Consider the following 23,654-nt stretch of genomic DNA (forward strand, 5'->3'; position numbering starts at 1 on the left):
TAGAGTGTTTTCTCCCAATCCTCAACTCATGAGACCTTTGTTAATTTTTTTCTCTCTCCTCTGCCCAGCTGAGAGCAAGAGGGGTGAGCAAATGACTTTTCATGCATGCCTGGTGTTAGGCCAGTGTTAAACCATGACAGCTGCCAGGACTTCAGGCTGGCATGGGTAATAGAGCCATGACTTGCAGGCAGCAGTGGCTCTGGTGGGCATTGCTGAGGCTGCTGCCTGGAGAAGGAACACTGCTGGTGCCTGAATACTAACTCCCAGCTCACCAGGTCACTTCCAGGAGAAAATGATAAGCTGGGAGCAGGGTGCAGCTACCAGCTGGGACAGCTGCTAGTGGCTGTCTTACCAACCATGCAGTGCTGAAAGTTAGATTGGGTCAGAATGATTGTCGAGATGTCTTTTTTTCCTATTAGTCAAGCAGGTTTTCCAAGTTTATATGTTGTTGCAATTTTTATTTTTCCAGGGCCTCTTCCCTTGGGTCAAAAAATGTGTAGTCTAGAGATCTTTTGTTTAGCTCTCAGCTTGAGAATGGGAAAAAGTTACTCATGGCTGAGTTCTCTGCATATAATTTAATTTCCTGGGTCTATGAACAGTGATTGAAAGTGGTTCTATTTAGGACATTTGTAGCAAGAGCACCTAGGAGTTGAGTGGGCAGGTACAGGTAAGCTTTCTCTGAAAACCCAATCCAAATAGGAATGCTACCAAGAACTGGGGACTTTGGTTATTTTGTGTGTACTTTAGTGTTATCTGTGCTGATCAGCCTCCTCAGTATTTGGTTGTCTTTGTTTTCATTTTCACATGAACACAATGATGGTGCTTTTAAACTGAGGTATTTCAGGCACAGTCTTACGCAATTTGCTCTTATACAGCTGAGACATGGGAGCCTATCTGTCTATGACAAGGATTAGTTTATTGCTTATTTAAAAGAGATCTTGAAAACTTGTTTATAACTGTTTACATACAATTTTTTCAACAATTCAGATTGCCTAAGGCTACGGCATGTTCCCTATGCTTATGTGCAGTGTGTAACCCCCATGTGGCCTCAGGCAAATGGAGTGGTTAAAAGATTTATGCACTATGTGGATAAACAAAATCTGGGAGAATTTCCCTGAGGCTTTGCCTGGATTGGCAAAATGGTGTGATTTTAAAACATGATAGCTAGTACCTGGTATTTCTCATATATGCTGGCCTGATGAGGAAAAACCTGTATGAAAGAACCAGAGTTTTTTAATAAGGCCTACTTTGGCATAGCAGATGCTCACAGCTTGCCCTAACTAATATTTTATAGGACAGCAACTACCATCACTGAAATAAAACCTTTTTTCTTAGAGTAGACATAACCTGGCGCAAAACAAATACTTTGAAGACTTTCAAGAATTTCCCTGACCGGGCCATGCAAAGAACACACCAGACAGATGGAAAATTAGGGAATTTCTCTTTCTGAGTAGGAAGCAAAGAGTAGGCTGCCAAAATCTCCTGCTGGTTAGGATCCTGGCCTGACCCTTCTGGAGGATTTCCTGGAGCCCAGTATCAATGGGAACAATTCCACAGGCTGAAAAATTGGGGGATTTCACCTGCAATGTGTTTCCCTTGTTCTGGTTTTGTGTTAAACCCACAAAAGCCTAGAATTTAGTGGAGTGGAAGTAGCCAAAGGATGTGGAAAGCCTTGCTTGCTCTTACTCAGCTTGCAAGAAAAGTACAGCAGGCTATTTATAGGCAGCGTGCAATACTGATTTCTCTGGGGAAGTGATTGATCTTCTCTTAGTGTAAACCAGCCCCTCACCGGCTCAGCCCGAAACGAAATAGAGATGCTGCCTTGGTTTCCAACACAGAGGAGGAGATAAATTTTAAACCAGTCCCGTCCGCGGCAGCGGCACCGCCGACCCTTGCGCAGCATCCTTGGAGCCCCTCTCCGGGGAGAACTGGGTGGGTGCCGGGATGCCCGGGGGATTCCCACTGCCGGCGGCGCCCCTGGAGCCGCTCGCACGGAGCAGCTTTCCCGCTCGGGGCTCGCAGGCATCCCGGGAGAGCGGCGGTCCGGGGATGCTCCTGCTCCTCGGGAGGAGCCGCCTTCCCGCCGGGAGCTCCCGCGGCCCCGGCCCGCGGCTGCCGCCCGCTGGAGGGAGCGGGCAGGGCCGGGGCCCGGCTCTGCACGGCCCCGGGCCTCTGGCGTTTCGTTCTCTGCCGCCCGCTGCCTCTGGGTCGAGTTACCGCATCCCCTGGAAAGGCACCTGATCTCGGCGGGACGGCATCGGGACGAGGAGCAGGAGGAGCAGCCCCAGTTACCTGCGAGGCGGGTTGGCTGCCCGTCACTTCTCGCTCTCGGGATTACTCTGCTAGACCGCTTCTTCTTTTTTTTTTTTTTTTTTTTTTTTTTTTTTTTTTTTTTTTTTTTACTCAAAAAGCCGTTCAGCGATCTTTTTATTCCTGAGGGGATTTATTATGCATTCAGCTCATACTAGTTCACCAAATTCCAATTTACAACCCCAAACGATGCCTTCCATTACGATGGCTGGTACAAGACATCCTCTCTCACCCATGGCTTTGAGTGCTCCCATCAGCACCCTCACCTGTTCTGTTTCAACATCGGTGTGAAATGTAGGTGTGAGGTCCAACAATATTTTGTTGTTGCACTCTCCAAGGCTACGTGGGAAGGTAACACTTTCATGTCTTACCACCATCCAGCCCTTATGTGTCCTTTTAATCCTTTGTGCTGGTGCAAGCCCTCAGGAGCCCCTGTTAGATGCCTGCCCAGTGATCCAGAAACACTACTGACACTGAGTGTAGGCTTTTCCCTGTGGCCTCTGTGCTCCAGTTCCAAATTCAGAGTTTTGTCTTTGCTTTGAGATGCCTTTGTAAACCTGCCCATCCCACAGAGCAAGCCAGGCTGTATCATGAGTATGCCCTGCCCAGTCACCTCTTTCTTGGTAATGTTGGTGCCATCTGTAAATGACAATGATGATTTACGCATTTCCTTCAATATTATTCCTGCTACTAATGCTTGTGGAACAGCTCTAGAGAAATCTTTGATCAAGAACTGCTTTTCAAGGGTTTTTATGCCTATCAGCTAAGTAGATTAAAGGCCATTTAATATGGACTGTTTCTTTTCCATAAGTCATGCTAGACTGAAGCAAGGAGTCCATCAATACTCATGTGATTTTTATCAGTGCTGTTACCTTTTCTAAATAATAATTCTGACTGCCTAAGAACAAAACCAGATTTATTTGATAAGGTTGTGGGGTTTTTCTGTAGAAGGGACACTAATTACACACAGCTTTCCCTCATGACCCTTTTCTCAACCAGCAGCCACCAATGGGCCTCAAGGTTTCAGAATTTTCCCAGTCTTCCAAGCTGAGTACCAGCTGAGCACTAATGGTCAGCCATTATTCCTTGGACTTTTGGGACAAGTGTCCTGCACATTTTAATGAAAAAACTCCAACTGTCCAAGTCTGGTCTTTCCCTCTAGAAGAAATCCAGTGTTCTCTTTTTGTAGAAAGGACTATGGGATTCTCAGCCATCCTCATATGACAAGAAAGCCATGACCCATGAAACAATATCTCACTGCTTTCTAAATACATAAGGTACTAACACTTTCAATATTTTCCTTTTTTGTATCAATAACAATTTACCACTGGCATATACTAATAGGAACATACAGTTTAAAATTTTAAGTGGTTTTGGCCTCTGTCTTGTATACCTCAGAAACTCTCTTCTGATGAACCTCATTGGCTTCTTGTCTGTATTTATTACTATCAATTTTCATTTCCTTCTGTTTGATAAACAATGCTCTTTGCCAACAAGTTCATTTATTTCCACTTTGAAGTGAACTCTGCTTGTGTTGTTTTCTTCACTTTGTCACTACGAAAATGAACTGCGAAACCTCCCAACCCAGCTGGTTTAGAAATTAAAGTGTTTTCGTAGTAGTGTGGTAGTGAGTCACATCAGGGAACCAGCCAGCTTTATAACCATTTGTCATATGAGGTCCTTCAGTTCATAGTTTTACCTTTGTCGTGGAACATTCAAATTATCTGGAAAAAAAATCCTGATTATGGCCTACTGTGCTGAATCTTGTAGATTTGATTACAAGGAAAAACTGTTGAGTTTGATGGTTTCACCAGCCACAAACCTGGTTCCTTCTGTTCTGTCATTTTCTCTATCATTTAAAAGCCAGCCTTGTGTTGCTGTAAGAGAAAAAGATTAAATGACCTATTAATATTATTAGCACTTATCTTATTTGAACCAGATTTAAGATCTCTGAGTTCCTAACTCAAGGTTATATATGGAGAGTGAGGCCAGCAAGCTAAATGGCAGCAATTGGCTTTAGAGCTGATCATGAAAAGTATTTCTTAACCCTGGTTATATTTGGAACACATTGTTACTTATAGTTTACACAGGTTCAGAAATATCTTGAACAGATTTCTACAAGAAAAATCCAGTGAAGATCATTATATACAATAAGATTCCACTAAGGTCTCACAGACACTCTGCCTCATGGAGCAGTGCATGCTGTGAAATATTGTACACTCACATTTACTTTAACAATATGCAGGGCAGATGCTAAAATCCCCTTTTGTAGGTAGGACACTAGATTAGATGGAGTTGTGGCCTAACCCAGAACAGCTTTTGCATAGTCTTATGTACATGAATCCAGGTCTCCCTACAGCTGCATCCCAGCTCCTCTGGGGTGGACATTGGAATACTCACTATCAGGTTCTACATGCGGCACAGACAAGACACCATTGGAATACTGCCCATGCCAGCATAGCTTTCAGCACATATTGCCTGTGCAGGAAACCTGTAAAAGCAGGGAGAAAGGTCAGGTTATCCTTATCCACTTACTGCTCTCCTTCTCCTCTCCTTTTATCTAAGCACTCAGCCTTGTGGGTTTTCAAACCCCACTGTTCATCGCGCTGCTCATGAGTGGCACAGATCTTGACTTTCTTGGATGCGTCACAGCATGGTTTAGTTTCCTGGATTTCTACATGGTCTTTGAACTGAGATTATGAAGGTGCTTTTAGTAGGAACCAATTCTTTTCATTGCCCAGCTGTGCCTGACACAGGCTGTCCAGAAGCAAACTGCTGCTGCTTAACTCAAATTCAAACCTGGTCTGCCAATAGGTCTACAGTGAGAACATTTGAGAGGAACCTATGACAGTATCAGCACTTAATCAAACCTAATATAAAGTTCTGTGGTGAATATGTACAACAGGCCTCACAAGCAGCACTTTCTCCCACAAAATCTGGCAGTGCAACTAAGAAAGTTGCTCTGTTCCATGCTGTTGAGTGGAGTTTAGTTTAAGAGACAGAAATAGCACAGTTGTGTGTAAATTAAATGACATTATTTGAAAACAATTCTGAAAGAATGGAGACTAAAAATCTCATCTAATTAATGTGTAACAATAGATGATGATTTATTGACTCCTCTGTGAATATACAGTTTCTATTGGCAATATTTAGATATGTTTTCTCAGAAATTCATAATTATTTATGTTTAGTAATTTATGATTAAACATTTTACAAGAAACAAGGCACTAAAATGTACAGTTAGTCATCCTTATTACATATGCTGGGAGTGTCAAACATACAGTACATTCCCCTGGCTAAAAAAAATTATTAAATTTCTTCCCCTAGTGGTACTTCTTGTTGAAGCCATGGGAATATATGCACTTTAGGGTCCTACTTTTTCTCCTTTTACTCACTGTTTCTGTAGGGAAAACAAAGAATTTGCTATGTATATTAGCTGCACAATAAAGATAATGAAAACTACATTCATCACATTTCTAAGGACTCAGACATACTATGAGATCCTTACAGATTCAAACTATAATATGGGTATTTTTTATTAATAATAAAAACCAAAAACAAACAAAAAAACAAACAAACAAAAAAAAACACCAAAAAACAAAAACAGCAGTACAAATAAAATTTGTTTAAAGGTGCAATTCCAGAAGTTACTTTCACACACTCCAGAACCAGCTCTGGTGGTGTCTTAGGCACTAAAATACTAAAACAACACTTTACAACAGGTGAGATGACTGAGCTGACACCATGCTAGGAAAATCAGATCATCCTAGCGGCTACCACTTGGCTAAAAAGATCTTAACGGTGTATAGTTTTAGCACAATTTAAAAAGCAAACCCCAGAAAAAACTGTTGCTACTAAAGGGCAAAGATCACAAGAGATACCATCTAATACTCCATTAAAATACTTAGTATCAGAAGGAGTGATACATGCTCAAGTATCTTATGACAAACAGCCCAGTACTTAAGTGCTCATTCTGTTTCAGGTGCTTGCTGACCGTAAGAACAGGCACGACAAAGTGTAATTTTACATATTGTTAAAATACAGTGGAATCTAAGGTCCCATACAACACCATGTAAAGAAACAGTGGTTTCCTAATTATTTGACCATTTTTACAAAAAGACAACGAAGAGTGCCTAGATTCAGGTTTCCTCTTGAGATTCTCAAGCTCCTATGATGGCAGTATTTTAGAGATCCAATTTTTAATGCCTCTGCATTTGTACTGCAGTGATCCTACCCTTGGTCACTGAAAAATTGAGGTGAAAGTTTCTTTTTCAACTTGGAGAGATAAAACTTCTCAAAATATGGTCATGTCTTGGTTTCAAAAGACAGGTACCTGCTAAGGAAGGCAGGAACACCCCCTGAAATGGAAAATGTAAATCCCTTCCCTCCAAATTGCTTTAAATTTTAAATTAAGGGGCTCTCGGGCAAAAAACATGGGAGCAGGAAATAGCAGTTCTTTACTAGGGAAGAAAATTAAAAAAGATAAAATAAACAATGCAGTGAACTAAACAACACTGACAGAGTCAGAACAGAACCTGACACCCTGTGGGTCAGGGTGTTGGTAGCAGTCCCATTGGAATTGTGGCTGCAGTCCTCCTGGAGTGTCAGGTGTGGTTCTGTTGGAGCAGGGATTCTGTAGAAAGGTGTAGTCTTCCCCTGAAGATCCAGGAAGAGGCAGCTGTTCCTCTGGGAAATCCAGTGGAGAAAGCCATGCTGGTATTCCAGAATCTCAAGATTATAACTGGGTAGGAATGCTTGGCTCCTCCCTCTGGGTGGAGCATCTCACAATGGGACGCTCTAGTTCTTATCAGTCATGCAGTGACATCCAATAGCCTGTTATCAGCAGATGTCTCCTTGGAGGGAGGAGTGATTGTGGAAGAGATAAAGAAAACTGCCCACTTAACAGAAGACAACTGCCATACCAATGGCAAATAGAATAGAATTTGCTTGACAATCCAGGACAGGCCACCATTAATGTATCATCACAAGGTGGTAGCACTAGCAGAGACGTCCATAAGACATTTGAAAACATATTATCTCTTAAAGCATTTCCTCTTCTCTGGTACTGTAAAAATAATGCTGTTAAACTGCACAAATTTCTGGAAGCAAGAAGTTCTTCCTCAGCAATGCAAATCAGTCAAAAACCCAGCAGATCAGCACCTCTGAAGAACAAGCCCTGTACACATCAGTGCCGCTCGATGGTAGAACAGCTTGGGCAACTTGTGACTGGAAGTTCAGAAACACAACCACAAAAAGAAGGTCACGAGTAGGGCTATGCCTTTAGGTCTGTGGGAAGCAGGACAGACTGGAATATCACTGTATTTGCAATTACTGATTGCCAGAACTTTTTCTTCAGCTATTGTTGTAAAATGTTATAGCCTCAAGAAGATGAAGATCAGATCTCTCACTATTTAAGGTTAAACTTTTGAGAAAAAGTGGAAAGTATAAACAAATGCAAACTTCACATGTAGCTGAGAATATGAAATATTACAAAAAATGTAATTGGTTTATATGTAATATGTTTATTTGGTTGAATTTATGTATATATTTAAGTGGGCATGGATTAAAGCAGTTGGCTTTATTTTTTTATATTATTTAAGAATGCTGACAGAAAACTGCACCTGCCAGACTGAAGCTGTGTTAATTTATTGTGCTTGGTAATGGAACACTGACAAGGCATAATTTTAAGTTGCCCCATGATTTGGAACATTTTAATGTACAACAATTTAAAAAACCAATTGTTTACCACCCAAAGCCAGTTTTATGCACCACTAAAGTTGCCCACGGCTGTCCTATGCCCTTACTTGTGTTTGAAGCTGTGGCAGGATATGGGATTAAATTTGCTGTGCTGTGGGGCTTCAGCCACTTGTGTCTATGCTGGGTGTAAGAGAAGGGCCTAAGTTTAAGCCAGTCCTGTCCCACACCTGATGATCTCAGCCTGGCTCCCTGACAGCCCACTTGCACTGGATTTACAGAAGTAGAGCTGGTGGCATTTGGACCAGATTGAGAGCAGAGATCAACACTTATCTACTGAGGCTATGGCGTGGTGTAGAGAAATTTGCTGGCTTCAGTGGGATTGTGGAAATGTAAACTGGAAGTAGGCAACTTATTTATCAGTCTACTAGAGGAGTAAAAGCAAGATTTACCCCATAAGACAGTGCTTTAACTGGCTGAGTCAAAGCACTGTTGTGATCATTTATTTATTACACCTTTAAATTTGCCACCTTACCAGTTTTAGAAGGCACCTCAGCGATACAGTTAGCAATGATGGTTGGCCTTGCTGGCTAAAAACCTCCTATTTTTTTTTTTTTATTCAAATACATCCACCACCGCTGATTTGGAAACTGGAAAGGATGTCAGACAACTTGAGAATGTGAGCACCTTGCCAGGGTTGAACTGGCACCACCGTGTGGCCAAGCATATCCCAGCAGGAGTATTGCATTTGAGGTAAAGAGCATAAAATCAGCAGGGTAAGATTTCTTATGCTCTCAGCCACCAACAGAGTGCAACTTAGCGTCCATTTCAGCCTCAGAGCCCTCCTGCAGGCCAGCAATTGGAAGCAAATTAAGTGCATTTTGGAAACCACTGTTGCTTTATTTGGCAAGGACTTCTCATTATGCTTCATTTGAGACATAAAGTTGGAGGTAAGGCAATATTTGTATTGGATATTATTGTTCCCAAAGCAGAGGTTGAACCTCTCTATTAGGTCAGCAGTGATACCTTCCAGCCTGCCAAAATTTCTGCCCTGGTTTAAATACCAAATTCATCACGTCACTTCATAAATTTGCACTTTTCAGAATCTCAGTATTTATAAAACCTTTTTTCGGATAAATGGAATTTTTGTTGTGTGTGTCAATTCAGACTTCCTACAGTCCATGGGATTGGAATTCAAATAGTTCTAAAGCCAAGCAGTTCATTGGGCTGAAGCAGCGATCAGTGGGACCACGTAGGTGTCTAACAGAACAAAACAATTTTTGGCAAAGCTTTGGTGAGAGTAACAGGTCAAATTTCAAAACTCCACGATTTAACAGAAGCAAGATTCCTCCCCTCCTCACATAATAGCATGACACTGAATGTGTGGCAGGAATTTATATGGGCAATTCAGCTGGTCCATTCATGGCTTAGTACATAATTTCAGGGCATAACTCAAAGAAAAGAAAAGGCATCTGTACATGACCAAACAATGGGCAGAGCTTGAGCAGCTCATATGGCAACTTGTAAGTGCCATATAAAAAATAAATTACTACTAAATAGGCATATAATTTCAGTTTCAGGTTCTGGTCTCTTCAAGAACAGACTCTTATAGCTGAGAATGAATATCTGAAGATTTGTGGAATACAATTAATCTCAAGTTCTGCTGAATACAAACCCACTTAAATTCTCTTGGCAAACATATTTGATTAATGAAGTGCTCTAACAGTTGGTTAGAGACTGAAGCACACAACTACTCTGAAGCTGGACTGAACAACAAAAGAGAAACAAACAATCTTAATCAACATTTTAAAAACTCACCTAAATAAATTAAGGACAATCTACAAATCTATCTTGACTTATTTTTGTTAAAACAAAGACTTGTTTCCCTAAATACATATATGTCTAGTGTAGGCTTTGTATCTTGCCAGCTCTTCATCAAGAAGAGAACAGATTGTTTCTAGCAATTGGAGTGCTTAATTTTTTTTGTTTCCTTTTACATTTTTTGTGTGGCTGTTTTGACAGATTAGAAGGTTTGGCAAAAATACTTCTTGATTCCTTCTTAGAGAGGTTGACCGTCTGGTGAGATTCATCCACACACTCTCCTGAACACAATAGTTTTACAACCCACAGCCATGGAGTGCACAACCCTTTCCTGTTCCTTGCTGTATATCCTATGCCATTTGCAGACTGCGCTGGACAGATTTCACGTGGCTTTCCACAGTGCATGTGTGTCTGGATAATGTAGTCTTGGAAAACTTTCCAACTTCGGTTTTACAAAGAGTGAAGTCTAATAACTCTGGTGGTATTCCTACTTGAAAGTAGCTACTTTTCTTATTGTCAGGCACTTGTGAATGCTATGATAGAGGTGTCCAGAGTCTCAAGGGAAAGAGAAGTGAAGACCATGAGGGGAAATTGTTTGACATGTATGACAACGTTACCTCTTGAGACAGCTAAAAGCTGTCTTCACTTTGACTCCTTCTGAAAACTAGTCTTTTTTTTTTTTTTCTTTTTGACTTTGCAAGTTTTTAATTTGTTTTTAACATGACTGATGGTGTTGTCAGATGCCTAATCCCTTCACCATCAGAACAGTAAAATTTTCAGAGCCTCAGCTAGTACATTTCTATTTTATAGCTCTAGTTTTAGGTCCAGCAATCTGCCCACATTTCTATGTGCACCTTAGATATCAGAGAATCAAGCTGATCATCAGCACAGAAGTCAGTCTGTGATACCAGAAACAGAGGCTACTGCTAGCTTTCACTGGAAAACATATTATCCTATTTTTATAGATGGCAACCAATGGTCATCTTTCTTTTTATCAAATGAACAAAAATCAGGGAGAGTGATGATGAGTGAATACAGAGTCAAATATCTTGAGAAGAAACAGAAAAATAAAGTGGGAAGACAAGTAATTCTCTTATGAAAGCAACTAAGGTACATCAGACTTTTAAAAATAGCAAGGTAGCTCAAAATATGAAATCACAGGACTACCTATGTGGGACTTGTCTGGAAAAAAAATCAGTTAGGTGTTATTTTAAGATTTATATGTAATTCCTCTACTCACAGAGTAGCAAAATACAAATGTGTAGCAGTTTATTATTTCAATGTCATAATGAGAAAAGTACCTGAAAACATGATGCTACATGATACTACATGAATGTGTGGTTGTACAGTCTGTAACCACAGAGATTCAGAACAAAACTGGAACATTATAACGCAAGTGGGGAAGAAAAAGGAAGGAAAAGGACACATAAAAGCTACTGTAACTAGAACCAGAAAAAAAAAATTTGCAAAAGATCATTGAAAATACCTATGCAATCATACAAATACTTGGGAGACTGCTAAAATTTGGTACAGAGATGAATGCTCATTAAACAAAATTCAGCACAACACCCTCAGGTGCAATATATGCTCAGAAAAAGGCAGCCCTGAGCCACCCCTCTTTCTCTGGCCACAGGGCTACAATGGGAAAATTGCAACCCTGAGTAGCAATAGTTCGAAGTCTGAGGCTGAGCCCAAAGTCTGAGGGCTGAGCTCAGCCACACCAGGTGCACCTGCTCTGTAAGGATCACTTCTCTGAGCAGTGCCTGGGGAGGGCTGTGTTTTCAGCCCTGCCTAAACACATCTCTGCAGTGTAGGAAGGAGCTTCCGAGAGAGGATTTGTGGCAAGCAGCAAGCTCCCTTGCTCTGGTGATAAAGCAGCCTGGGCATTGAAAGAAGTAGAATAGATGTCAGGATAGGTTGTTTGTCAAGGTAAGAAATTTCATCCGAGGAAGCTGTGAAAGGGTTGCACTGAGACTCCTCAACTACCGAGGAAGAAGGAAGATTTTAACCAGGAAACCTCAAACCTAACTTCTGCAGAACCCCAAGGATTTAGGACGAATGAAAACCAACTACACAGCTTCAGCACCTGCATTAGCTCTGGTCCTGATGAAGGACATCATGTCACAGACTGTCCTCCCAAATGACACGGAGCTGGAATGGAGGAAGTGCTCCTCTCCATTTCTCAGTACTAACCTCTCCTCAAAATCCTCTAATATGTTTCCTAGCCTGCGTGCAGAATCCAGAATGTACTGGCAGCTGTGTGGAAAAGGTAACTAACCATGTTTTCTGTGGAAAGGGAAGGTGAGCACCCATTCATGTTCAAATGCTGTGATATAGGCAGTCTGGGCAAGAGAAAGGAAAAAGGAAAACACATGTATCTGAATGAAACCCCCTGCTCATATTGCTGGTTAAAAAACTAACGGTGAACAGAAACATAAGGAAAAAATGCAGGAGGGAAAAAAAATCAATACATGAAAAATTTATACTAGGCAAGAAACTAGATTACCTTCAAGGAAAGACAGCACCTGGAGCTACGTTCATGTTAATTTGGGGAGCATAAAGGAATTCATCACATCTTGTCTAGAAGGCCCTTGGTTTCCTTTATAAGAATACAGAGGCTGAGAACAATGGCCACCATGTATCTGGTACACATGCTTTTGTATGGAGTTAAGAAGGGATCATTTTGCCCTGTGTATCTCTTAAGTTCATTCCTGACAAAAAGTTTTATAGCAAATCCAGAAAAGAACAGGCATATTCTTCTTAAAATACTGCTGTATTCTATCTGTGGAAAAACCTGGAGAATATGCATCTATTCTTTGGCCAAATGGTTAACAGGAAAACACAATTATGTGAAAGTATTTGAATGCTGTAAGCTAGAAAAAAAGGAGAGAGAAACAAATGGACATACTGTCTGAGGTGGCTGTATTACATATAAGAAAAGTCAAACACAAGTAAAGATAAACTCTACTACCAGAGGGAGTAATTGCAACAACAATAAAGGCAAAAGTAATTTCTCAAGCAATTTCAATTCCATCACATGGATCACTTTATAAAGTCAAAGTATGGCAAGGAGATACATTACTTCCTCCTGTTGATCTTTTACATTTTTCTATGTTTATCACCCAATTTTACATCAACCAACAGTCAACTACAAATGGGAAAGCAAGAGCCTGTGTCACCTGTGAACGATCTATTGTCCGTACCACAAAACCATCTTGTATAATTTACGTTAGGTGTAACGTTCCCATTCTTCCCCTATGCATGTAATGATCATTCCTTCTTTCATACCTTTATCTTGGCTCTTTCTAATATTTCTCTTATGATCTGCTTTCTTGTAAATAGAACCTGAATTAAAAGGGTCTATTGTTCGGCCTAGGAACTATAACTTTTGGTCTCAGAATAAGAAAATATACCAAGAAGCAAGGCATTATCCACTTAGCTCAGTTTGAAAACATGCTTATTTTAAAGGATTTTTAAATATAAAAATAAAACAATCTTTCATGACCAATTATATAACTTCCAGGAGTTCAAGCTACCCTTGTCTCACATGTTGTGAGATCCTCTCTATTTCATCATTTTCACAGGGCTATCTAGACCTGGATTGTCTCTCTATTCTTGCCCTCTTCACAGGGATGAAATTGTCTCCATTCATTACCTTCTAACATCTGGTTTTAATTTACTTTCACTTAGAATGAGTGCAGAAGGTTAAGACAAATATTTTAATTGGTTAAGACAAATGTCTTCCCTATCCTTTTTTTCTGGATGCTGCCTGAACAATTGTCACAACCAGTCAAACTGACTCATCTTCCAGACCGCAGAATGCAATCTCAGAACAAGGTCCTTACTTCTGTTTACTTTTCTTTTGCCTCTACTGTTGTTATACCTTCCAAAGTGTTTTCATTCAGCAGAAAAACAGAAGTGCCCATAACAACATCCTTCTTTGGAATTCCTGCACTTTCTTCACACAGCCGATTTATAAGAATATTGAGCTTGTGGTCAAAAAGATCTGTCTTCAGATTTCACCCAGGCCCTATTTTTTAATCTTGCAGCAGCCCAGCATTTTTTTCTCTGTCATATAAAATGAGTTGTTATAAACAGCTCCCATTGTGATTCCTGGTTTTAGCACATTTAAGGAAGTAGCACAGGTACCACACTGTTAACCACAGCGAGTCCTGTGGTTGATAATGGCAGTGCTAACTAAGATGAATCACCAGCAGTGAAAGCAGGTCAAAAAAACCACACACACACACACACACACAGAGAACCCTACTCAATCCAAAACAAAACTAAAAGGAACTCACTCCACCAGAAAGGATATCCAGGGAAAGATATAGGAGTGTAGCTGGGAATGTATGCCTTGTAATATACTCCACTTTGAACACATGCTCACAGTATGGACTTGCCCTCAGGAGTCATGATCTGAAAATACTTTATTGAATAATGTGATACTCAGATTTTTCAATGAAAATTTATGGTTTTGTTCATTTTTCTCACTGCTTCAAATGATGGTTGTACACCTTCCTGTAAAACAGGTTTTCAAACACCAGAAGTTCTTATGAATTCTTGCGGGGTTCTGCGTTTCACATTTTCTTAACTCTTGCCCCACTAGAATAAATGATTGCCAGAGTAAAGATTATTTTCATTTGTGCTTTCCTACTATCTATCATTCTGGACATCCAAAATCTGTGGGGACTTTCATGTGAATGCCTTCATACAAATCATGTCCATCACCCCTCACTGACAGCAAAGGCAAGAAACACACCACCATAACACACAGGACAGAACAAAACAAAACAGAACAGTGCTTCAAGACAGGAATGATTCCCTTGAACTGCTTTCCACCCTACGAGAAGGAAAAGAGGGTGAGTCTTAGTCTTTTCTTCTAGCTAAGGAGAAATAATCAAGCTAGCTGCTACACCATCAAGTATTGCATAGGAAAATAGAGGGAGACTTTGCCAATGACTGGCTGGCTCACTGCATTTTGAGAGCTTTGTGAATTCTTAAAAAGCTCTTCCCCTCAGAATGACTTCAGGAGAGCAGCACACAGTGCTGGCAGAAGCATTTGAGCCTCCTGCTTGGGTATTCTACTTCAATACAAGAGGACCTAGAAATGAAAGAAAAAGCACAGTGGTTTTTGAGGAAGATGTCACCTTCTTTTTGACTTCACAAGTGTCAAGGCTCAAACAACTGGAGGGCCATTCCACAACCATCCTCTCAGTCAGCCAGCCATTACTGTTCTTCAGGAGAGGTCTATTACTACAGTGGCCCTCTTGCTACATCCTTCATTTTCACATCTTCTATGAAAAATAAGTTATGGACTGTATTAACCAGTTTATTTTCCCTAAGCTTCAGCATAATGATCCAACTAATAGCTGTCCATCACCTTTTGTCTCAATAGCAGAGAGCAACTCCAACCCTTGCCTTCATGTGAGAAATGGCAGATAGGAAGAGATAGAAATCAAACACTACAGCCTGATGTTTAAAGCTATTAAGTTTTCTTATGAATTCCCAATGTAAGAATACCCAGAGTACCTTAAACTTCACAAGGATCAAGGGTGTTCTGAGAGGAAAAAATATGTTCACATTTTAGAACACTGTGCATGTGTGTGAGTTAAACAAATCAGAACTACCTACAAATAAACAATAGAGTTTTCCTCTTGGTGAACTATACCACTGTTTCCCTAAACATTAAGAGTCATAGTGTGTTCACTATCAGCCAGGCACCTATCCTGTCACTGTACATTCACAGTAGGAAACCCTCTTTCCAGTGCGTGTTACTCATAAATGTGCTAAATCAGACTGACTCTCTGCCCTTCTATGTTCTAAGGTGAATTAGGAAAGGGTCTGTTATAGGAGGATACAGGCCATTCTTTTGTAATGGTCTGCAGTTTTCTCTCCCAATACATTTTCTTTTTATTTAGCACTTCCATTTTTATCCTGTGTTCTTCTTCAGCCATCTCACACTCTCTTTCTATTTGCTGAATCTTTGCCACATGAACTTCATTCATTTGGATTAACTGAAGTTGCAAAATCGACATTTGCTGATGATGTTCTTCCTCATGCATCTTTTTCAGAGCACTTTCCTGAGATGCTTTACTTCTGTAGTTCTTATCTGCTGCTATTCTGACATCAGAACACGAAGGCTCAGGCTGGGAGGTGCCTTCGCATACTGGAAAATGTACCAGATCTTTGTCTTCATCACAAAGTTCTCTGTTGGACACAACAAATGACTCTGCAAACAAAAAGAAGAAAAAGTGTTATAGTATTCTTTTCTTCGTTCAAGAAACAGAAATGTGATAATATAAGTTATTGACATGTGCATATAAAACTTGTGCTCCTGTAGCAAAGCACAGCAGCCACTACATAATGCAGTTCTGCTGCAGAATACTAAGGGCATTATGGGCTGAACAGAACCACTTGGGGCTCTGTTGAAAGACCTCCAAGGCTATAGTGGGAGTTCAAAAGACTAAAGTGAATGCAGACACTTGTAAGTGAACACCTAAATTTAGGTGGTTGAGCCTGGAGCTAAACCTTAATGCAGGCATTTAAGCTAAATCCATATGTGACTTGCAATATTTTCTGAAAGAGCTGAGTGTCAGGTGAAGCTGGGTCAACATGAATATCAAAAGATTGAGGAAATAGTAGGAAGAGCACTTTTTATTCTTTCCTTATCTCTGCTGCAGATGTTGTAAATACAGGGGTGTATATTTTTAGGAAAAAATCACATTATTCTAACTTTGAGAAGGCTTTACCAATTCTTCTGAAATAAAAGAGACTATGCAGGGAACAGAATAGTTACCACTGCAAATGAGGGTCTCAAAATACATTCCTATCCAAATCCAAATGACTAGTTATGGTAAATACAATTATGAAAGAGACATTCTAAGAATGTTATCTAACAATGTAGCTGCTGTTGTCTTTTGAGCAAGAACCGTCTTCTGTGTGAGATCCTGTGTGAGACATAATAAAATTTGCAAGAAACTTGTAGCCACCCTCCCTCCTGGTATTGAATTATTCCTTCTGAGTATGCTTGCCAAACAAAGAAGAATGTAGTACTGAACTTTTTCAGAAAGGCCATTCTCCAGTGTGGACTGCAGCATGAAATATGGCTCCACATACTCTTTTTAGTTCTTGGAAACAAAGGAGGAAAGACCACAGGGAACTCTTGCAGCAGGCAATTGTGTATCAATTTGCTGCTGGCAGTTTTTGTTTGGTTTTTTTTAAACCAGCAAAACGATACTTTAAAAATTGTAACGATATCCTTGGGACTGTGCTCTGGAAAGCCAGCATGATAGCAACTGTGATGCTTGCCACAAAGCAGCAGATATGTCAAAAACAGATGAAAAAAATCTGTAAAAAACCTCACACCCGTTTAACTCCTGTAGGCCTTGGGAAATACACCCAGCCTGTAATATCATAGCTCTGAAATTGCTTTTTATATCCAGCAGTCACAGCTAAGTGGAGAGATTTGAAAAAGAATCACTGGCAAAATCACATTCAAAACAATACTGCTTACATCATTACAGCAACATTTATACCTTGACTAGAAGCATCAGGCTGATATTCAGAGTCTTCTTCTGGTGGGCTCTGCAAAAAGTACATTTGCTCAGGCATTATGCTTCCAATCTTCTCCTTCCCTACGATGTGAGTATTTATAAGTGGACTAATACTTCTTTTTACCTTCTCCCGCCTCTCATGTGCCATTATCTTTTTTGTCCGTGCCTTGATATTTTCCCAGCATTTCTTTAACTGTTTGAAGTCTCGCAGTGATACACTGGGCTGTGAGTTATATTCATGAGCCAGAGCTTGCCAGGTGCGTTGTTTCAGAGCAATAGTTCTTGCATCGCTTTTTTTACATTCCAGCACGTATTTGTATTTTTCAACTAATGCAAGCAGCACACTCTTCTCCACTTCTGAGAAGTACTTAGCAGGCTTTATTATTTCGTTTTGCATTTTCTACTGTTTCTCCAAGAAGCCAAAATTCCTACAAAAACAACAATGAAAGAAAAAAAAAGAAAAAAACAAAATAAACATAAGTTAGAACTGGTTGCAGTATCAGGATTCTGAACAATTTTGTTTTCTAGAATAGCTTGTGAATAGTTCTAGAGTGCATAATGGAATGATCAGGTAAGATAAAATAAAATTACATGCTGGTTTGTGTTGCCACTTTGGTGGATGCACAGCGCCAGAAGTATACTATAATGAATAGTTGTCTTACAATTTGTTACAATTTGTCTGGATACAAAATATTCAGTATTTACTTAGTAACTTGCTCTCAATATCTTGTTTTCCTGTTCATTGCACTTTTTCACTCCCAGAAAGTTTTCCAAGCCCTCAAGTTAGGAACAAATTTCAAAACTCAGCCCTCGTTAGCTTCAGGTTTATGTCTGAAACCACCTTCAGCATGTCTGGGTTTTTTTTGTATACAAAATACCCTCTTCTCTGCTTGCTGATTGTGTATAATAATTTCTCCTATCTCTCTCCAATATTTGAAAGATGTATGAGCAATGATAGCAAGAAGTTGTCCTTTTAAAGACCTGTTAGCTCTGTTCTCCCCCATGCTCCATGCCTTCCTGGCTGATACCCAACAGGCATCAGATCCTGACCTGTATTACAATATGGAGAGGCAGCAAGAGTTGCAAGGAGACAAGAAATAACAACAGAAACCAACCGCTTGGAAGGCACAGGTCCTTCAACCTTGACTGATGGCCCTGCACGTGTGGTACTTCCTTCCACTTGTGCTGCTGGTCACTCAGGATCCAACAAACAGGCTGAAAAGGGTTTTGGCCTTAACACAGCCACTGCTATACACTTACACCATGTCAGCAACCACCTCTCTTCTGAAGCCCAGCACTTACGTAGTCAATAGGAAAGAGTTAACAACATACGGCTGTGAAATATATTTTATTTTTGCTTCTTCTATCTTTTCACACTTTTCTCCCCCTTCATTTCTGCTGTAACTGTGTAGCCCAAATTACTTTTAGATTTTGGGCAGAAATGCTGCCTAGCTCTCATTTCTTTTGTTTTTAATCATTAAACCCAGTGATACATTTATAAGACAATTGGTTCATATTCCCAACAGTCTAGGACTTTCCCAAAATGAAATTTCTAGTCTTTTGCCTATTGTTTCTACTACTTCTCTCATAACGTTCCTTGATGGTGCACTAGATATCACCATCAGGTTTCCTCTTCTCAACATATTTTTCCTTAACTCCACTGCACTAGGACTTTGTGCCATCCTTGTAATTCCTTTCCTCCAAACATCTTAGTACTTACAGTTATTCCCATCTCTTTCAGTAAAGGTAACTACTTATATTTATAAAGAAAGCTAACAGACAAGACCATATCACAATGAAAACCTAAACCTGACATAAAAACAGTGGCTCTCTTGAGTAGCCCATAAAATATGACAAAGCCCAGCTGTCCTGGTTTCAGCAGGGACAGAGCTCATTTTCTTCCTGGAGGCTGGTACAGTGCTGTATTTTGGATTTAGAGAGAATAATGCTGATAACACATGGATGTTTTAGTTGATGCTTAGTGGTGCTTATTCCAAGTCAAGAATTTTCAGTTCCCCATGCTCTGCCAGAGAGCAGGTGCACAAGAAGATCTGAAGGAGCACAGCCAAGGCAGCTGATCCAAACTGGCTAAAGGGATATTCCATACCATAAAATGTCACATTCAGTGTATAAATGAGGAGGGAGTTGGCCGAGACCTGCAAGTGGTGAGCAATTGTATTGTGCATCATTTTTTTCTCTTGAGTTTTCTTCCTCTCTTTCTCTCTATCTCCCACTCTCTCTTTTCCACTACAAGTATTATTATTGTTACTATATTTTATGTTGTTTCAATTATTAAGCTGTTCTTATCTCAACCCACAAGTTTTACCTTTTTTTCTGATTCTCCTCCCCACCCCACTGTGGGCAAGGGGTGAGCAAGCAGCTGCCCAGTACTTGGTTGCTGGCTGGGGTTAAACCATGATGCCAGCAAAACAAAGGAGTCAAAGAACAGGGGACACAGTGGAAAAAAGCCTGGAATAGCAAAACTGAAGCACAGTGAACAGAAGCCAGTAACAGTCTAGGTCAAGTCAGCAGCTAGAGTTGTATCCCTACTGAAAAAGGAGCAAACACTTGGTTTGTACCTTCTGTCAGTGCTTGTCTTGGTTATTTCTGGGCACCTATGTGGGTCCTGCATAGTCACAGTTCTGTTCTCTTACCAAATCCTGGTGCCACAAGGACATGGGAGAGCTGAAGTTTTTGCAGCAAACAGGATCTAGGGGACTAAGGGAAAGATCCATAGGAAAACAAAATGCAATAGTGCTACTGCTCATAGAAGAGCTAGTTTATTTTACATGAAAGCAAAAGGAGGAAGAAGGAAGAGAGTTGGGTGGCTGAGTTTAAGGAAGACAGTTTCTTGATCCAGTATTTCCTCTGTCACACTGTGTCAAGTTATTTTTTATGGCCTGTGAAAACTTAAGTCACCCCCCACATTGGTGACAGGAACTCTTAAACAGCTATAAACCCAAAGAACAAACTAGGTGTAAGTAAAGAAACTTCTTTCATTGCATACCAGTCATTACAATATATAGGTCTAATGGAGGTGTACAGCTGCTTCAGGAATTCCTCAAATAAAACACAAATTAGGAGAAAAAAAAAAAAAAAAGTAGTTAGGAAATTGACATCCTAGCAAAGATACTGAAAACTGGCAAGTTCACTTCATGAAACCACGCTGAAAACATATAAGATAAAATAGACCTAGAATGGAATAGAGTGTATCTACTAATCCATTTTACTTCCATACTTATTGCACCATTCCAAACCATTCAGTTGCTTTGGACAGATGCTGAAACGAAATTCTTGGGACTAAACATTGGTTCTGTATCTTAATCTCAATTCCACCAAGGAATGGGATGAAATACAGTCCCATCAGCAAGTTGTGAGTTCCAATACCTTATGATCCTGAAAAGCCAGGATCACTCCATGTGATCAGAAAGGACGGATTCTACCATCTGCTGATACATGGAAATCTTCTAGTTTTGAAAAGGTGAGAGAGCCTCAAATGAAAAAAAATCACTACATGTTTATGTTTAGAAAATCCCTTTATTTAGAAAACCAGGATTTTCAGAACTTTGGAGAGTACATTCAAAAAGTTAAACAATGTTACTAGGATTCCAGGTGCTAAATATCTAGCTCCACAGACTAGCCATCAGCTGGGTCAGTAAATCAGTGATCAGCTGATGTCACTAAATATCTAAAACATTTACAAATATGACTTCTGATATATTAACGCATTATGTACTAGAATAAAAGCTCATCTTTCATAGATGGAGCAAATTTAAGTATAATTTTCATACCACATTATCATTTACTTCTATTATTTTGACTGTTGGAGCTTCTGAGATCCCCAGCTGTAAGTTCAAATTCTGAACATTAAAGAATGGAAAGATAAGTCCTACTCTGAGAAGAATATATTGGGCTTTCCTTCACATTCCTAGTAATTATTTCCTAAACAGACACATTGCACTTGTGTCCTTTCTTTCTGTGAAGAACCCAGGATTATGATCTAGGATGCATAAAGGAACTCAAGAACTGGTGTGAGCAGTCTAATACATAGAATAAAAGAGTTTTGGAAGACTTCTCAAGATCTTACATGCTTAACCTACTTTCTTCAATGTATTAAAGCCCATTTGCAATGAGGTGAACAAGAAAGCTCTCTGAGATGTCAGGACAAGTTAGAATAGCAAGAAGTTGTGTCAGAACGCCACCATGTATTTATATTCACCTCTTTTTTCTTTATGCATATTATTCACCTTCTTGCAGCCCACTGGCTCCTCTGCAGAATATGAGAAAGAACTCACAAGCCCACAGAATTTCCATTTTGAGGCTAAACAGTCCTTCCAGGACATATGCCTGGGATATATTTTAGCAGGAATCTGTGCTGAAATAAAAGTAGTTTATTGTGCATAGCTCATCTCGTAAACTGGATTGATTTGTGTGGGCACATGAGGACAGCTGCAGAGTAAATTCTAAGAAACAAAGACTGGAAAGCTTCTCCCACTCTTACAGGTGCCTAGGCTCCAAGACACATACAGCAAGAAAGCCTTTTATCCTAAATATCTTCCCCTGGCATGACTCAATTCACAACTTGCCTTAAAGCAGTGTCCTAAGCATTTGTCCTCTCACACAAACCTCTATAGCTTTAAGATAACAGAAGCATCTCTCAGCTCCTCATCTTTACTGTGAGATGTTGTGCAGCATTCTTCTTTTAAAGGCTATAGGAAATGTGATGTGATCTGCTCGAAGAGTAGCTTGGAAAAAAAATTACAGAAGTTAGGAAAAGCACATCTGTTCATAAATATGTCACACACATGCATCAGTTTGCTTGCACACATCTAAACAGACACCCAAGCTCCAATCAGTTGCAAAGAAGCACAGTAAAAGGGAAAAAGAATCGGTTTAAGTTGGCATGTGTGAGCATTTGTAGTCCATGAAATGTTTTTTTAGGCACAAGAAAATGCAGAGAAAAAGTTATGGTGGAAGACTTATCCCAAAGGTTAAAAAGATTACACTAACCAAACCGAAAGAAAAGAGTTTGTTAGCAAACTGTGATCACTTATGGGGTGAAAATGAAATGCACTGACCAGTGCCAACAGAATTACTACCAGAAATATTCAAAGATTGATAAAAATAAAATGTGTGTTTCTAACTTCAATTGCAGGTGAAGCTCTAAATATAACCAGTAATTAACAACACTGGAAATCAATCACAATTCTGTCCTTTTCATCCAGTGCTTGAGGACGAAAGAAAGGCATGGAAATGCAATGACCCAAACTAGCCACAACAGGTTTGTCTTTCATTTGAATGACAGAAGCAGCAGTAAACAGTGTTCTTCTTCCTCAAATGTTTCCTTGGTGTTCCTCACCAAGCTTCCATCAGTGTTCCAGGCCTGACCCTGCCTACCTTGAGACTTGAAATCACTAGGTAATTAAGAGCACATTGCAAATATGAATGAGATCTATACAGACAACGTGTTTTAAACAGATTTTTAAAAATCCCACCTCCTCGGGTGCTTCCCCCTACGCTTTAATACAAAATAAATAGTTATCATGGATCATCCAGCAAACAAACAAGATCATCTGTTAGCAAAATTCACAATAATTTACCCAAATGTTTCCTGTCACATTTTATATAGTTATACACGGAAATGTATTAATATATATATGTACCGGCACCATATTACACTATAGATAAACACAGATTTTAAGCGGGTCATCCCGCTACCTATGGGAGGACATCCAAAGCACTTCCCGCAAGCAAGGTAATGGACGCAGGTTGTTATTCCGAACGACTGCCTGAAATCCACCAAAAATAGGCACAATACAGGAATCCTACCAGACTCTCCCGCACCCGAACTTCTCAAACATTAACTCGAGCTTGGTGGGCTTTTTCTAATCTCCTCGCTAGCTCCTCTTCTGCCTGCAGGAGGACGGAGAGCGGGTCCGGGCAGCACAAAGGCGGCCGCTCCCCGCCGGGCGGGCGCGGGGGCTGCGGCGCGGTGCGGACGCATCAGCCGCGGCGGCGGGGGGGGCTCGGCCGCTGGCACCCAGCGCCCGCGGGGACCAGCGCCGGCGGCGGGGACAACCCCACCCTGCGGCCCCGCGGCTCCTCGTAACAAAGCGCCTCTCGCCTCCTTCCTTCCCTCCCTCCCTGCTTCCCCGCCTCCCTCAGCTCCCCGCCCGCAGGCCGCCGACACCGCTCCCTCCAGCTCCCCGCAAACCCCGCGCTGGATTCCCGCCCGCCGCGGCGCCGGCCTCTCCCGCAGGGGACACCGCCGCG

General features: G+C 40.6%; 1 protein-coding gene across 2 annotated transcripts; it reads right to left on the reverse strand.

Annotated features, from left to right (window-relative positions):
• Positions 1-12,726: 12,726 nt before the first annotated feature.
• On the reverse strand, positions 12,727-23,360 carry MSANTD3 (Myb/SANT DNA binding domain containing 3). Of its 2 annotated transcripts, XM_063164612.1 has the most exons (4): positions 23,211-23,360; positions 17,506-17,809; positions 17,364-17,412; positions 12,727-16,057 (listed from the first exon to the last, which is right to left on the reverse strand). In XM_063164612.1, exons 2-4 carry the CDS (start codon positions 17,776-17,778, stop codon positions 15,648-15,650), a joined length of 732 nt encoding a protein of 243 aa, XP_063020682.1. In that variant the 5' UTR covers positions 17,779-17,809; positions 23,211-23,360; the 3' UTR covers positions 12,727-15,647. The 2 variants fall into 2 exon arrangements, with proteins under 2 accessions (XP_063020682.1, XP_063020673.1); XM_063164603.1 differs by having other exon boundaries at positions 17,364-17,809.
• Positions 23,361-23,654: the final 294 nt, after the last annotated feature.

The sequence above is a fragment of the Melospiza melodia genome, chromosome 1 (assembly GCF_035770615.1).
Source record: "Melospiza melodia melodia isolate bMelMel2 chromosome 1, bMelMel2.pri, whole genome shotgun sequence".
NCBI lineage: Eukaryota > Metazoa > Chordata > Aves > Passeriformes > Passerellidae > Melospiza > Melospiza melodia.

What these genes read in the sequence shown, in the direction of transcription:
- MSANTD3 (XM_063164603.1), bottom strand. Translation starts at nt 17,778, where the DNA reads ATGCAAAACGAAATAATAAAGCCTGCTAAGTACTTCTCAGAAGTGGAG. An exon ending in GCCTGATGCTTCTAGTCAAG is followed by an intron (nt 16,058 to 17,363) that starts GTATAAATGTTG and finishes TTTTGTTTGCAG; the next exon opens with AGTCATTTGTTGTGTCCAAC.